This window comes from Pseudorca crassidens, chromosome 3, assembly GCF_039906515.1.
Source record: "Pseudorca crassidens isolate mPseCra1 chromosome 3, mPseCra1.hap1, whole genome shotgun sequence".
Classification (NCBI taxonomy): Eukaryota; Metazoa; Chordata; class Mammalia; order Artiodactyla; family Delphinidae; genus Pseudorca; species Pseudorca crassidens.
Window position 1 is genome coordinate 109,308,440 of NC_090298.1, and position 13,297 is coordinate 109,321,736.

The following is a 13,297-nucleotide window of genomic DNA, read 5'->3' on the forward strand; positions in this document are numbered from 1 at the left end:
ATGCATAAACCAAAGACTCTTAATTATTCTCCTAACTTGCTCTGCCCTACGATGTTCCTATCTCAAGAAATGATACCACCATTCATCTAGTTGCTCAAACCAATAATTTAAGAGTCATTCTTGACTTTTCTCTCTTACCCAACAACCAACCTATTCAGGAAATCCTGGCCCATCTGCCTTTAAAATATATTCCAAATCAGACCACTGCTATCACTTTAGTCTCAAACACCATTATCTGACCATTGCAATAGTTTATTTCACAAGGTTTCCTTGCTTCCACTCTTACCCCTTAGTCTATTATCCACATAGTAGCCAGAGTGATAATTATAAAATATGTACCTGATCATGTCATTCCTCTGCTCTAAGATGCACTTATCAACACATTTAGAAAAAAATCCCTACTCTTTGCGATGGCATATGAGACTACATTATACCACTTGCTCACCGACTACAATTTCAACCATTCATTTTTATTTCCTCATCTTTCTCCAGTCACACTAGCCTCTTTTCTCTTTTTCCAACATGCTAAACACATTCCCATCTCATGGTCTTTTCACTTGTGATGCCCTTATGCCTGGCATGCTCTGCCACCAGATTTTCACATGGCGCACTCTGTCACTTCATTCAAGCTCTGTGTGAATGTCACCTCCTCAGAGAGGCCTATCCTGATTAGCCTGTCTAAAACAGCATCCCTCGTCACACACTCTGTTTTTACCCTTCTTTATTTTCCCTCATTACTCTTATTTTTGATGTTGTGATATATGTATTTGTTTATCTGTTTTTATCTGTTTATTTTCTTTCTTTCTCCACTATAATATAAACTCTGTTAGGGCAAGAAATTTGTCATGTTCCCCAGCAACTAAAACAGTTTGTGTTACACTGTAGGTGCTTAATAAATATTCGTTGAATGAGTGGAATTAACGAATGATGAGATAAGGTGTCTCTGAAACATCCAAGCGGAGATGTCCAGAAGGCAGCTACATATAAGGGTCTTACCTCAGAGGAGAGTCCAGAATGGAAAATTTGGAAGCCCTACCTTCTATAGGACACTTATACATATCAGGGAGTAGACTGAACAGAAATTAAAATCTAGGAATCAGCCTTTAAGAACTCCCACATTTAATAGCTAATAGCAGTAGATAACATTGCAAAGAAGACTGAGCAGGAGATGTCTGAGAAGTAATTTCTTGTTTGTTTGTTTCTATTACTAGACTATGAACCCCTGAGGGCAGGAATATAGTCATTTCTTGGTTTCCTAACACTTAGTAAAGAGCCTAACAAACAACTGGAACAAACTTGGATTTGCTGAATTAAGGAATGTGTAAAAAATAACTCTAGAGTAAGATGTAATTTATTTAATTTGAAATTTTAAGTCAATCAACCACATAAAAGTAAGAATACACAAGCATACATAATTACAGAATCAATATTCTGCCTTACTACCAGGCTTTATAAATAATATTTTCCACAGCCAAAATCTGGCAAGAACTAGGTAAAATCATGATTGTTTTTGATACCCTTACCAACTTTCCCTTTCATATCTTTCTTCCTTTGTTCACAAGTTCCTTAATTGTGATCTGTAAAGCAAATCTTCCTTCTAATGCTCACCCTCCAAGGTAGTAGGTGCTACTCTTTCCAAGGATGTGTGCTTTTACAAGTTTAGTTTTTATCACTAGATTCATTTCCCTTAGAACAGAAACCATCTTAAGCATTTTTATACCCACATTTCCTAATATAATACCTGGCATTTTCTAAATGCTCATTAAGACAACCGCTTAAAGTGAAGACAACACCAAAAAAACTCTTTTTTTCAGTTCATACAAACATTTATATCTATCAGGAGCAAAACAAGCAATTCTTTAAATTTATCCCCAAACAGATGCTATAAAACTTCTTGCAGAAAATAAAGAAAATAGAAATCTGAAATACAATAGATGTTAATAAGGTTGTAAAGGTCTTGCTATGTTTATTCTAATAGTAAACTAAATAATAGAGGGCCAAAAATGCAAGGCACTTTGTTGATTCTTTTATTTTTCAACCATCACACATAACTCCAATGCATCTGTTTACTGATTATCTTCCTCTCCTCCGAATGAAATTTACAAGGTCAGGGAAAATACATCACTCCCTATCGGTATATATAGTAATACCTAGTACAGAATACATACTCAGTAAACGTTTATTAAATGAATTAATGATGGGTGCTGTGGGGATAGTTAAGACCTAACCTCACATATCTTCATTTCTTAAATACAACCACACTAAAAAGCACTCAATTTCCTGGGCTACCAGTTTTCTTAACAAATACTGCAGCACCGCGACAAAAATGAATAGAGGGAGTCAGGGTCAAGATGGTGTACTAGGAGGAAACAAAATTCGCATCTCCTCACAACTAGGGCATCTAGCAGGCACCGGTGGGGGACCACGGACACCTAAGGGGATGGAGGAACCCCCAATGACTGGTGATCTCTCCTTCTGGCTTGTACCCCCACCCCACCCCACCCTTTTTTTTTTCTTTTTTCTGTTGTGGTTTTATTTTACCTTGTTGCAGATGTTTCAATTATAGTTTTATTTTTCCTAATATATTTTTCATCTTTCTAATTTTATTTTGTTTTTTTATTCTTTGATACTGTACTGCTCCTTTTTTTTTCTTCTTATTTTTTTTTTAACCACACCACGAAGCTTGTGGGATCTTGGTTCCCAATCTGGAGGTCAGGCTGAAGCTCCTGTGGTGGGAGTTCCAAGTCAAAACCACTGGACTAACAGAGAACCTCAGATCCCAGGGAATATCAATCAGAGTGAGGTCTCCCGGAGATCCTCATCTCAACACCAAGACCCAGCTCTATCCAACTGCCTGCAAACTCCAGTTCTGGATGTCTCAGGCCAAACAACCAGTAAGACAGGAATATAGCACCACACATCAAAAAAACAAAAAAAACAAAAATGAAGCAACAAAAAAATATGTTACAGACAAAGGAGCAAGGTAAAAACCTACAAGACCAAACAAATGAAGGCAAAATAGGCAACCTATCTGAAAAAGAATTCGAGTAATGATAGTAAAGATGATCCAAAATCTCAGACACAGAATGGAGAAAATACAAGAAACACTTAACAAGGCTCTAGAAGAACTAAAGAGCAAACAAATAGTGATGAAGAACACAATTAGTGAAATTAAAAATACTCTAGAAGGAATCAATAACAGAATAACTGAGGCAGAAGAACAGATAAGTGAGCTGGAAGATAATATGGTGGAAATAACTGCCAGGGAGCAGAATAAAGAAAAGAGAATGAAAAGAATTGAGGACAGTCTCAGAGACCTCTGGGACAACATTAAACGCACCAACATTCGAATTATAGGGGTTCCAGAAGAAGAAGAGAAAAAGAAAGGGACTGAGAAAATATTTGAAGAGATTATACTTGAAAACTTCCCAACATGAGAAAGGAAATAGTTAATCAATTCCAGGAAGCGCAGAGAGTCCCATGCAGGATAAATCCAAGGAGAAACACACCAAGACACATATTAATCAAACTATCAAAAATTAAGTAGAAAGTAAAAATATTAAAAGCAGCAAGGAAAAAGGAACAAATAACATACAAGGGAATCCCCATAAGGTTAACAGCCGATTTTTCAGCAGAAACTCTGCAAGCCATAAGGGAGTGGCAGGACATATTTAAAGTGATGAAAAGGAAAAACATACAACCAAGATTACTCTACCCAGCAAGGATCTCATTCAGATTTGACAGAGAAATTAAAACCTTTACAGATAAGCAAAAGTTAAGAGAATTCAGCACCACCAAACCAGCTTTACAATAAATGAAGGAACTTCTCTAGGCGGGAAACACAAGAGAAGGAAAAGACCTACAAAAACAAACCCAAAGCAATTAACAAAATGGTAATAGGAACATACATTTCGATAATTACCTTAAGTGCAAATGGATTAAATGCTCCAACCAAAAGACATAGATTGGCTGAATGAATACAAAAACAAGACCAGTATATATGCTGTCTACAAGAGACCCACTTCAGACCTAGGAACACATACAGACTGAAAGTGAGGGGATGGAAAAAGATGTTCCATGCAAATGGAAATTACAAGAAAGCAGGAGTAGCAATTCTCATATCAGACAGAATAGACCTTAAAATAAAGACTATTACAAGAGACAAAGGAGGACACAACATAATGATCAAGGGATCAATCCAAGAAGAAGATATAACAATAGTAAATATTTATGCACCCAACATAGGAGCACCTCAATACATAAGGCAAAAGCTAACAGCCATAAAAGGGGAAATCGACAGTAACACAATCATAGTAGGGGACTTTAACACCCCACTTTCACCAATGGACAGATCATCCAAAATGAAAATAAATAAGGAAACACAAGCTTTAAATGATACATTAAACAAGATGGACTTAATTGATATTTATAGGACATTCCATCCAAAAACAACAGAATACACTTTCTTCTCAAGTGCTCATGGAACATTCTCCAGGATACATCATATCTTGGGTCACAAATCAAGCCTTGGTAAATTTAATAAAATTGAAATTGTATCAAGTATCTTTTCTGATCACAACACTATGAGACTACATATCTATTACAGGAAAAAACCTGTAAAAAATACAAACACACGGAGGCTAAACAATACAATACTAAATAAACAAGAGATCACTGAAGAAATCAAAGAGTAAATCAAAAAATACCTAGAAACAAATGACAATGAAAACAGGATGACCCAAAACCTATGGGATGCAGCAAAAGCAGTTCTAAGAGGGAAGTTTAGAGTAATACAATCCTACCTCAAGAAACAAGAAAAATCTCAAACAACCTAACCTTACACCTAAAGCAGTTAGAGAAAGAAGAACCAAAAAACCCAAAGTTAGCAGAAGGAAAGAAATGATAAAGATCAGATCAGAAATAAATGAAAAATAAATGAAGGTAACAACAGCAAAGATCAATAAAACTAAAACCTGGTTCTTTAACAAGATAAACAAAATGGATAAAACATTAGCCAGACTCACTAAGAAAAAAAGGGAGAAGACTCAGATCAATAGAATTGGAAATGAAAAAGGAGAAGTAACAACTGAGACTGCAGAAATACAAAGGCTCATGAGAGATTACTACAAGCAACTATATGCCAATAAAATGGAAACCTGGAAGAAATGGACAAATTCTTAGAAAAACACAACCTTCCGAGACTGAACCAGGAAGAAATAGAAAATATGAACAGACCAATCACAAGCACTGAAATTGAAACTGTGATTAAAAATCTTCCAACAAACAAAAGCCTAGGACCAGATGGCTTCACGGGCAAATTCTATCAAAGATTTAGAGAAGACTTAACACCTATCCTGAAACTCTGCCAAAATATAGCAGAGGGAGGAACATTCCCAAACTCATTCTACGAGGCCACCATTACCCTGATACCAAAACCAGACAAAGGGGCTTCCCTGGTGGCACAGTGGTTGAGAGTCCGCCTGCCGATGCAGGGGACGCGGGTTCGTGTCCCTGTCCGGGAAGATCCCACATGCTGCGGAGCGGCTGGGCCCGTGAGCCATGGCAGTTGAGCCTGCGCATCTGGAGCCTGTGCTCCGCAATGGGAGAGGCCACAAGAGTGAGAGGCCCACGTACTGCAAAAAAACAAAAAAAAAAAACCAAAATACCAGACAAAGATGTCACAAAGAAACCACAGGCCAATATCACTGATGAACCTAGATGCAAAAATCCTCAAAAAAATACTAGCAAACAATCCAACAGCACATTAAAAGGATCATATACCATGATAAGTGGGGTTTATCCCAGGAATGCAAAGATTCTTCAAAATATGCAAATCAATCATTGTGATACAACATATTAACAAACAGAAGGATAAAAACCATATGATCATCTCAATAGATGCAGAAAAAGCTTTTGACAAAATTCAACATCAATTTATGATAAAATCTCTCCAGAAAGTAGGCATAGAGGGAACTTACCTCAACATAATAAAGCCCGTATAAGACAACCCCCCAGCCAACATCGTTCTCAATGGTGAAAAAATGAAACCATTTCCTCTAAGATCAGGAACAAGACAAGGTTGCCCACTCTCACCACTATTATTCAACATAGTTTTGGAAGTTTTAGTCACAGCAATCAGAGAAGAAAAAGAAATAAAAGGAATCCAAATTGGAAAAGAAGAAGTAAAACTGTCACTGTTTGCAGATAACATGATACTATACATAGAGAATCCTAAAGATGCTACCAGAAAAGTACTAGAGCTAATCAATCAATTTGGTAGAGTAGCAGGATACAAAATTAATGTACAGAAATCACTTGCATTCCTATACACTAATGATGAAAAATCTGATAAATTATTGAAACACTCTCATTTACCATTGCAACAAAAAGAATAAAATACCTAGGAATAAACCTACCTAAGGAGAAAAAAGACCTGTATGCAGAAAACTATAAGACACTGATGAAGGAAATTAAAGATGATACAAACAAATGGAGAGATATACCATATTATTGGATTGGAAGAATCAACATTGTGAAAATGACTATACTACCCAAAGCAATCTACAGATTCAGTGCAAGCCCTATCAAACTACCAATGTCATTTTTCACAGAACTAGAACAAAAAAATTGCACAATTTGTATGGAAACACAAAGGACCCCAAATAGCCAAAACAATCTTGAGAAAAAAAAAACAGAGCTGGAGGCTTCAGGCTCCCAGACTTCAGATTATACTACAAAGCTACAGTAATCAAGACAGTATGGTACTGGCACAAAAACAGAAATATAGATCAATGGAACAGGACAGAAAGCCCAGAGATAAACCCACGCACATACGATCACCTTATCTTTGATAAATGAGGCATGAGTATACAATGGAGAAAAGACAGCCTCTTCAATAAGTGGTGCTGGGAAAGCTGGACAGCTGCATGTAAAAGAATGAAATTAGAACACTTCCTAACACCATACACAAAAATAAACTCCAAATGGATTAAAGATGTAAAGATGTAAAATGTAAAATGTAAGGCCACTCTAAAACTCTTAGAGGAAAACATAGGCAGAACACTCTATGACATAAATCACAACAAGATCCTTTTTGACCCACCTCCTAGAGAAATGGAAATAAAAACAAAAATAAACAAAGCTGACCTAATGAAACTTCAAAGCTTTTGCACAGTAAAGGAAACCATAAACATGACTCAAAGGCAACCCTCAGATGGGAGAAAATATTTGCAAACAAAGCAAGTGACAAAGGATTAATCTCAAAATACACAACAGCTCATGTAGCTCAATATCAAAAAAACAAACAACCCAACCCCAAAATGGGCAGAAGACCGAAACAGACATTTCTCCAAAGCAGACATACAGATTGCCAACAAACATATGAAAAGATGCTCAACATCAGTAATCATTAGAGAAATGCAAAACAAAACTACAATGAGGTATCACCTCACACCAGTCAGAATGGCCATCAACAAAAAATCTAGAAACAATAAATGCTGGAGAGGGTGTGGAGAAAAGGGAACCCTGTTGCACTGTTGGTGGGAATGTAAATTGATACAGCCACTATGGAGAACAGTATGGAGGTTCCTTAAAAAGCTAAAAATAGAACTACCATATGACCCAGCAATCCCACTACTGGGCATGGACCCTGAGAAAACCATAATTCAGACAGAGTCATGTACCACAATGTTCAGTGCAGCTGTATTTACAATAGCCAGGACATGGAAGCAACCTAAGTGTCCATCAATAGATGAATGGATAAAGAAGATGTGGCACATATATACAATGGAATATTACTCAGCCATAAAAAGAAATGAAATTCAGTTATTTGTAGTGAGGTGGATGGCCCTAGAGTCTGTCCTACACAGTGAAGTAAGTCAGAAAGAGAAAAACAAATACTGTATGCTAACACATATATATGGAATCTAAAAGAAAATGGTTCTAATGAACCTAGGGGCAGGACAGGAATAAAGACACAGACGTAGAGAATGGACTTGAGGAATGGGGAGGGGGAAGGGTAAGCAGGGACGAAGTGAGAGAGTAGCATTGACATATATACACTACCAAAGGTAACATAGATACCTACTGGGAAGCAGCTGCATGGCACCAGGAGATCAGCTCCGTGATTTGCAACTACCTAGAGGGGTCAGATAAGGAGGGTGGGAGGGAGACGCAAGAGGGAGTGGATGTGGTAATACATGTATGCATATAGCTGATTCAGTTTGTTATACAGCAGAAACTAACACAACACTGTAAAGCAATTATACTCCAATAAAGATGTTAAAAATAAATAGAGGATTATGAAAATGATTAGTTTCATTACTAATTACCTGATTCTGAACTTGCAGTACTCTTTGGTTTTGGAGAAATACTTTGGTCTGCTAACATCATCATGCTAGAATAAGAACAAATTAATGGGATTCTTTTACTCTTTCAGTAACTTTTGAGAATCCTCAAATAATACTTAAAGACATTTTTATGCAATCAATTATCCTATAGAAAAAATAAAGCTAGTTAGAAAAAATGCTAACATATCTATATGAACAAATAGTTTCATAATAAAGGGCAATATACTTATACGTTCATCAGTGTGAGATAGTATGTGTAGAGGACAAAGCATAGTATTTAGAATCAGACAGACGTTGATTTAAAGCTCAGTTCTGCTACTTACACTTCAGTGGCCTTGGGAAAGTTACTTTACCTGTCTTGAGTCTTGATTATCTCATTTATGGAAAAGGAATAGCAATCTTGTTTACCAAGATTCTTTTTTTTTTTTTAAGAAATGATACCTCATTACCTTTTTAAAGAAAATATTTATTTATTTATTTTGGCTGTGCTGGGTTTTAGTTGTGGCACGCAGGATGTTCTTTGTGGCATGCAGGATCTTTTTTTTTAGTTGCAGCATGTGGACTTCTTAGTTGAGGCATGCTGACTCTTAGTTGCAGCATGACTCTTAGTTGTGGCATACATGTGGGATCTAGTTCCCCAACTAGGTATCGAACCTGGGCCCCCTGTATTGGGAGCGTGGAGTCTTACCCACTGGACCACCTGGGAAGTCCCTTGTTTTCCAGGATTCTTGTGGTAAGGATCTCAAGTAACATTAGAAATAATACTTAAAAAAATTAATACTCTGTTCTATTTTATACTTTCACAAATGAGACTGACCCCAATCTTATCGAAATGTGTAAAAGAGGATTAGCTATTACAAGAGGAATACAAAAGAATCAAACCCTCAGCCTTTGACCACCAAAGTGGAATTTCTGAATCCCCAGCAAGACAGTGGAGTTGAAAACTGAATGTGAGAAAATGATTTTTAAATTCCTATTACTGCTTTAGTGAAAAGTTGAACTCAGTATGCAAACAAGTATTTTATTCCTTCATATTTCCTCTTTAAATTCATCCTGTTAAAAACTATAATTCAAGCCTGGAAATGGAAACAATCTAAGTGCCCATCATCAGATGAATGGATAAAGAAGATGTGGCACATATATACAATGGAATATTACTCAGCCATAAAAAGAAACGAAATTGAGCTATTTGTAATGAGGTGGATAGACCTAGAGTCTGTCATACAGAGTGAAGTCAGAAAGAAAAAGACAAATACCGTATGCTAACACATATATATGGAATTTAAGAAGAAAAAAAAATGTCATGAAGAACCTAGGGGTAAGACAGGAATAAAGACACAGACCTACTGGAGAACGGGCTTGAGGATATGGGGAGGGGGAAGGGTGAGCTGTGACAGGGCGAAAGAGAGTCATGGACATATACACACTAACAAGCGTAAGGTAGATAAGCTAGTGGGAAGCAGCCGCTTGGCACAGGGATATCGGCTCGGTGCTTTGTGACCGCCTGGAGGGGTGGGATAGGGAGGGTGGGAGGGAGGGAGACGCAAGAGGGAAGAGATATGGGAACATATGTATAACTGATTCACTTTGTTATAAAGCAGAAACTAACACACCATTGTAAAGCAATTATACCCCAATAAAGATGTTAAAAAAAAAACCAAAAACTATAATTCAGAAAGACACATACACCCCCATGTTCATAGTAGCACTATTCACAATAGCCAAGACATGGAAACAACCTAAATGTCCATCAGTAGATGAATGAATAAAGAAGATGTGGTACATATATACAATGGAATACTACTCAGTCATAAAAAAGAACAAAATAATGCTATTTGCAGCAACATGCATGCAACTAGAGATTATCATACTAAGTGAAATAAGTCAGAAACAGAAAGACAAATACCATACTATATCACTTATACATGGAATCTAAAATATGACACAAATGAACCTATCTATGAAACAGAAACAGAATGACAGACATAGAGAACAGACTGGTGGTTGCCAAAGGGGAGAGGATTGGGGGAGGGATGGAGTGGGAGGTTGGAGTTAGCAGATGTAAGCTTTTATATATAGAATTTATAAACAACAAGGTCCTACCGTATAGCACAGAGAACTATATTCAATATCCTATAAAAAACCATAATGGAAAAGAATATTTTAAAAAGAATGTATATATATGTATAACGGAATCACTTTGCTGCACAGCAGAAATTAACACAGCATTGTAAATAAACTATACTTCAATAAAAAATATTGGAAAAAGGAATCAGATACAAAAAAATAAATTCATCCTGTCAAAATAGTACTTTCTTGCCCCTTTCAGGTGTATTCTGTTGCTTTTGTGGTATTCTCTGGCCTATAAGTAGTCATTTTTATTTTATTTTATTTTATTTTATTTATTTATTTTTTGCGGTACGCGGGCCTCTCACTGTTGTGGCCTCTCCCGTTGCGGAGCACAGGCTCCGGACGCGCAGGCTCAGCAGCCACGGCCCACGGGCCCAGCCGCTCCACGGCATGTGGGATCCTCCCGGACCGGGGCACGAACCCGTGTCCCCTGCATCGGCAGGCGGACTCTCAACCACTGTGCCACCAGGGAAGCCCAATAGACATTTTCAGGTAATAAAAAGCCCAGCATAATATCACAACACTAAACTCTTATTATCCAACTTAAACCTCTTCCTTTTCCCAACTGAGGTCTGATTTAGACTCATAGCCTGCAGTGAGGAAAGCAACCATCACTGTTTTTTCCCTCTATTTCTTGCTCTTTTTCCTTCCCCATTTGTTAACTACTCTTTAGGATCCTTTGGCATTGGAGTAGCAGGAAGGAACTGTAGGAAAGGTCTTTCTTAACTGATACTATTCTAATATGTCCTTGGTGCCCTTTGGGCATGACAGATAACCAAATGCTGACTCTTTCAAACCTGAAGTAGTTTTTTTAAAATAAATTTATTTATTTTATTTTTGGCTGCGTTGGGTCTTTGTTGCTGTGCACGGGCTTTCTCTAGTTGCAGCGAGTGGGGCCTACTTGCAGTGCGTGGGCCTCTCACTGCGGTGGCTTCTCTTGTTGCAGAGCACGGGCTCTAGGTGCGCAGGCTTCAGTAGCTGTGGCTTGCAGGCTCTAGAGCGCGGGCTCAGTAATTGTGGCGCATGGGCCTAGTTGCTCCGCGGCATGGGGGATCTTCCTGGACCAGGGCTCGAACCTGTGTCCCCTGCATTGGCAGGCGGATTCTTAACCACTGCGCCACCAGGGAAGCCCAAACCTGAAGTATTTTGAAGGGGTCAGTGATAAGATTTCCCTATCTCTGGGGCTGTCTCACTTGCTCTTTATGATGTCCTCAGCTTTTCAATTTGATGGTAAAATTTCCAGTCTCTTTCAGTCAAGTTTATTTTGTCCTTTCCAGGAAGTCGTATTTGGCATGATCCCTTTCAAGATGATCCCTTCTGTGGGATCTATGTCTGACGTCTGGGCAATATGCACAAATCTTTGCTGTGCCAAACTCTGAAAGTATTTCTAGTGTCCTCTTTATCAGCCATTCCAAAGCATCTAACAGACTTTCTTGCTTTTAGCTTTACCAGGTGTGAGTCAGAAACCAAATTCCAGGGAACATACGTTGAACTTTCCAAATGGATCTCTGGGAGCTTCTCTCTTGTGTTGAGGTGAGGGAGAAGTTTTCTCCTCTCCTTGCATATGACATCAATAACTCTTATCAAAGAAACATTCTTGATCATTTCATCCTCTCAGTGCATTCTTTGTCTTTTCTTAAATAGCTTAGAGATTGGTGATGGTCTAATGTTGAAAGAATTAGGTTTTGATCTCACTTATTACAAATTCTACATAGATGGTTCTACACAGAATAGGGGATGGGGTAATTGTCATTTTTATTTTGTTCTCATCTATTAAGGTCAAACTCTAAGACTACATGAAAGCACATTTAACATCCTGCTACATTCCTCAAGGTCCTATTAACATATATAGATTAAGGCTTGTAGACAGAACCACAGAGTTTTACATGAATTACAGAGTTTTACTGTAAGAACTCATGTGACCTAAGATAGATTCCCCCCTCTATGCCTTCCAGCCTAAAGGTTTATTGGAAAGATAAAGGGGACACAGGCTTAGGAAACAAGCAGTTACACAATGGGGACTGACTTCTCTCCTTCAAGCCCAAAATCTGGAGGTGGGGGTAATAGGTGTGATGATGACATTAGAAGAGGTGAAGAGAAAGCCCAAAGTAGAGGGCATGTGCCAAACTCCCTGTTTAGAACTCTAGGAGAAAACATCCACACAAGGAGGAAACTCAACATAAAAATAAGAGCTTGGGATACTCAGGCAGAGAGGAGGCCTCAGCCCTCCTAAGAGTCCCTTAATTCCTGTATACTGTAAACTAGTTCTCAAGGTTCCACATACCAAAGGCAATGCAGAGAAGGTGGTCAAATTTAGAACCAAAATACCCGGCATAGGGCTGTTGTGTCTAGGTGAGTTTACCACGAAGGTTGTAGAAAGGCAACTAAGTCAAAGTCTGGATGGAGGACTTCAATGAGACTTAAGGGGTTTGGGGTGGCAATAAAAGCTAAGGTGAGGAAAAATCAGCAATGGAGGACTTCAGACCCAAAATACAGCTGTAAGTTCATCAATGACTTTATCAGTAGAGTCCAGCCCAGGTATGAACTAGTCTTGAAACCTGCAGCACAAATCAGTAAAAATTCAGAGACAACTTGTGGATCCCAGACACCCTCAAGACCCAACTTCACCCCTCCCCCACCTCTGGCCTATACACCTATATTTAGGGTGACAATTTGTCCAAACTGGGACCTTTCTGAGAGTAAAAGGAAGCTCTATAAAAGATTATGTGAGAACAGCAGGCACACACTGGGACTGTCCCAGGCAAATCAAGAGGTATGATCATCCTCAGGAATATGGAGTGGGAGAAAATATGAAAGAC

At 38.2% G+C, this 13,297-nt stretch overlaps 1 protein-coding gene across 1 annotated transcript in view; it reads right to left on the reverse strand.

Moving 5' to 3' along the window:
• MEIKIN (meiotic kinetochore factor) overlaps positions 1 to 13,297 on the reverse strand; it is a 134,246-nt gene that overhangs the window by 88,243 nt on the left and 32,706 nt on the right. The window contains exon 7 of the mRNA XM_067731668.1: positions 8,331 to 8,395. Coding sequence (XP_067587769.1) covers positions 8,331 to 8,395 — 65 coding nt within the window. The remainder of the gene's footprint in view (positions 1 to 8,330; positions 8,396 to 13,297) is intronic.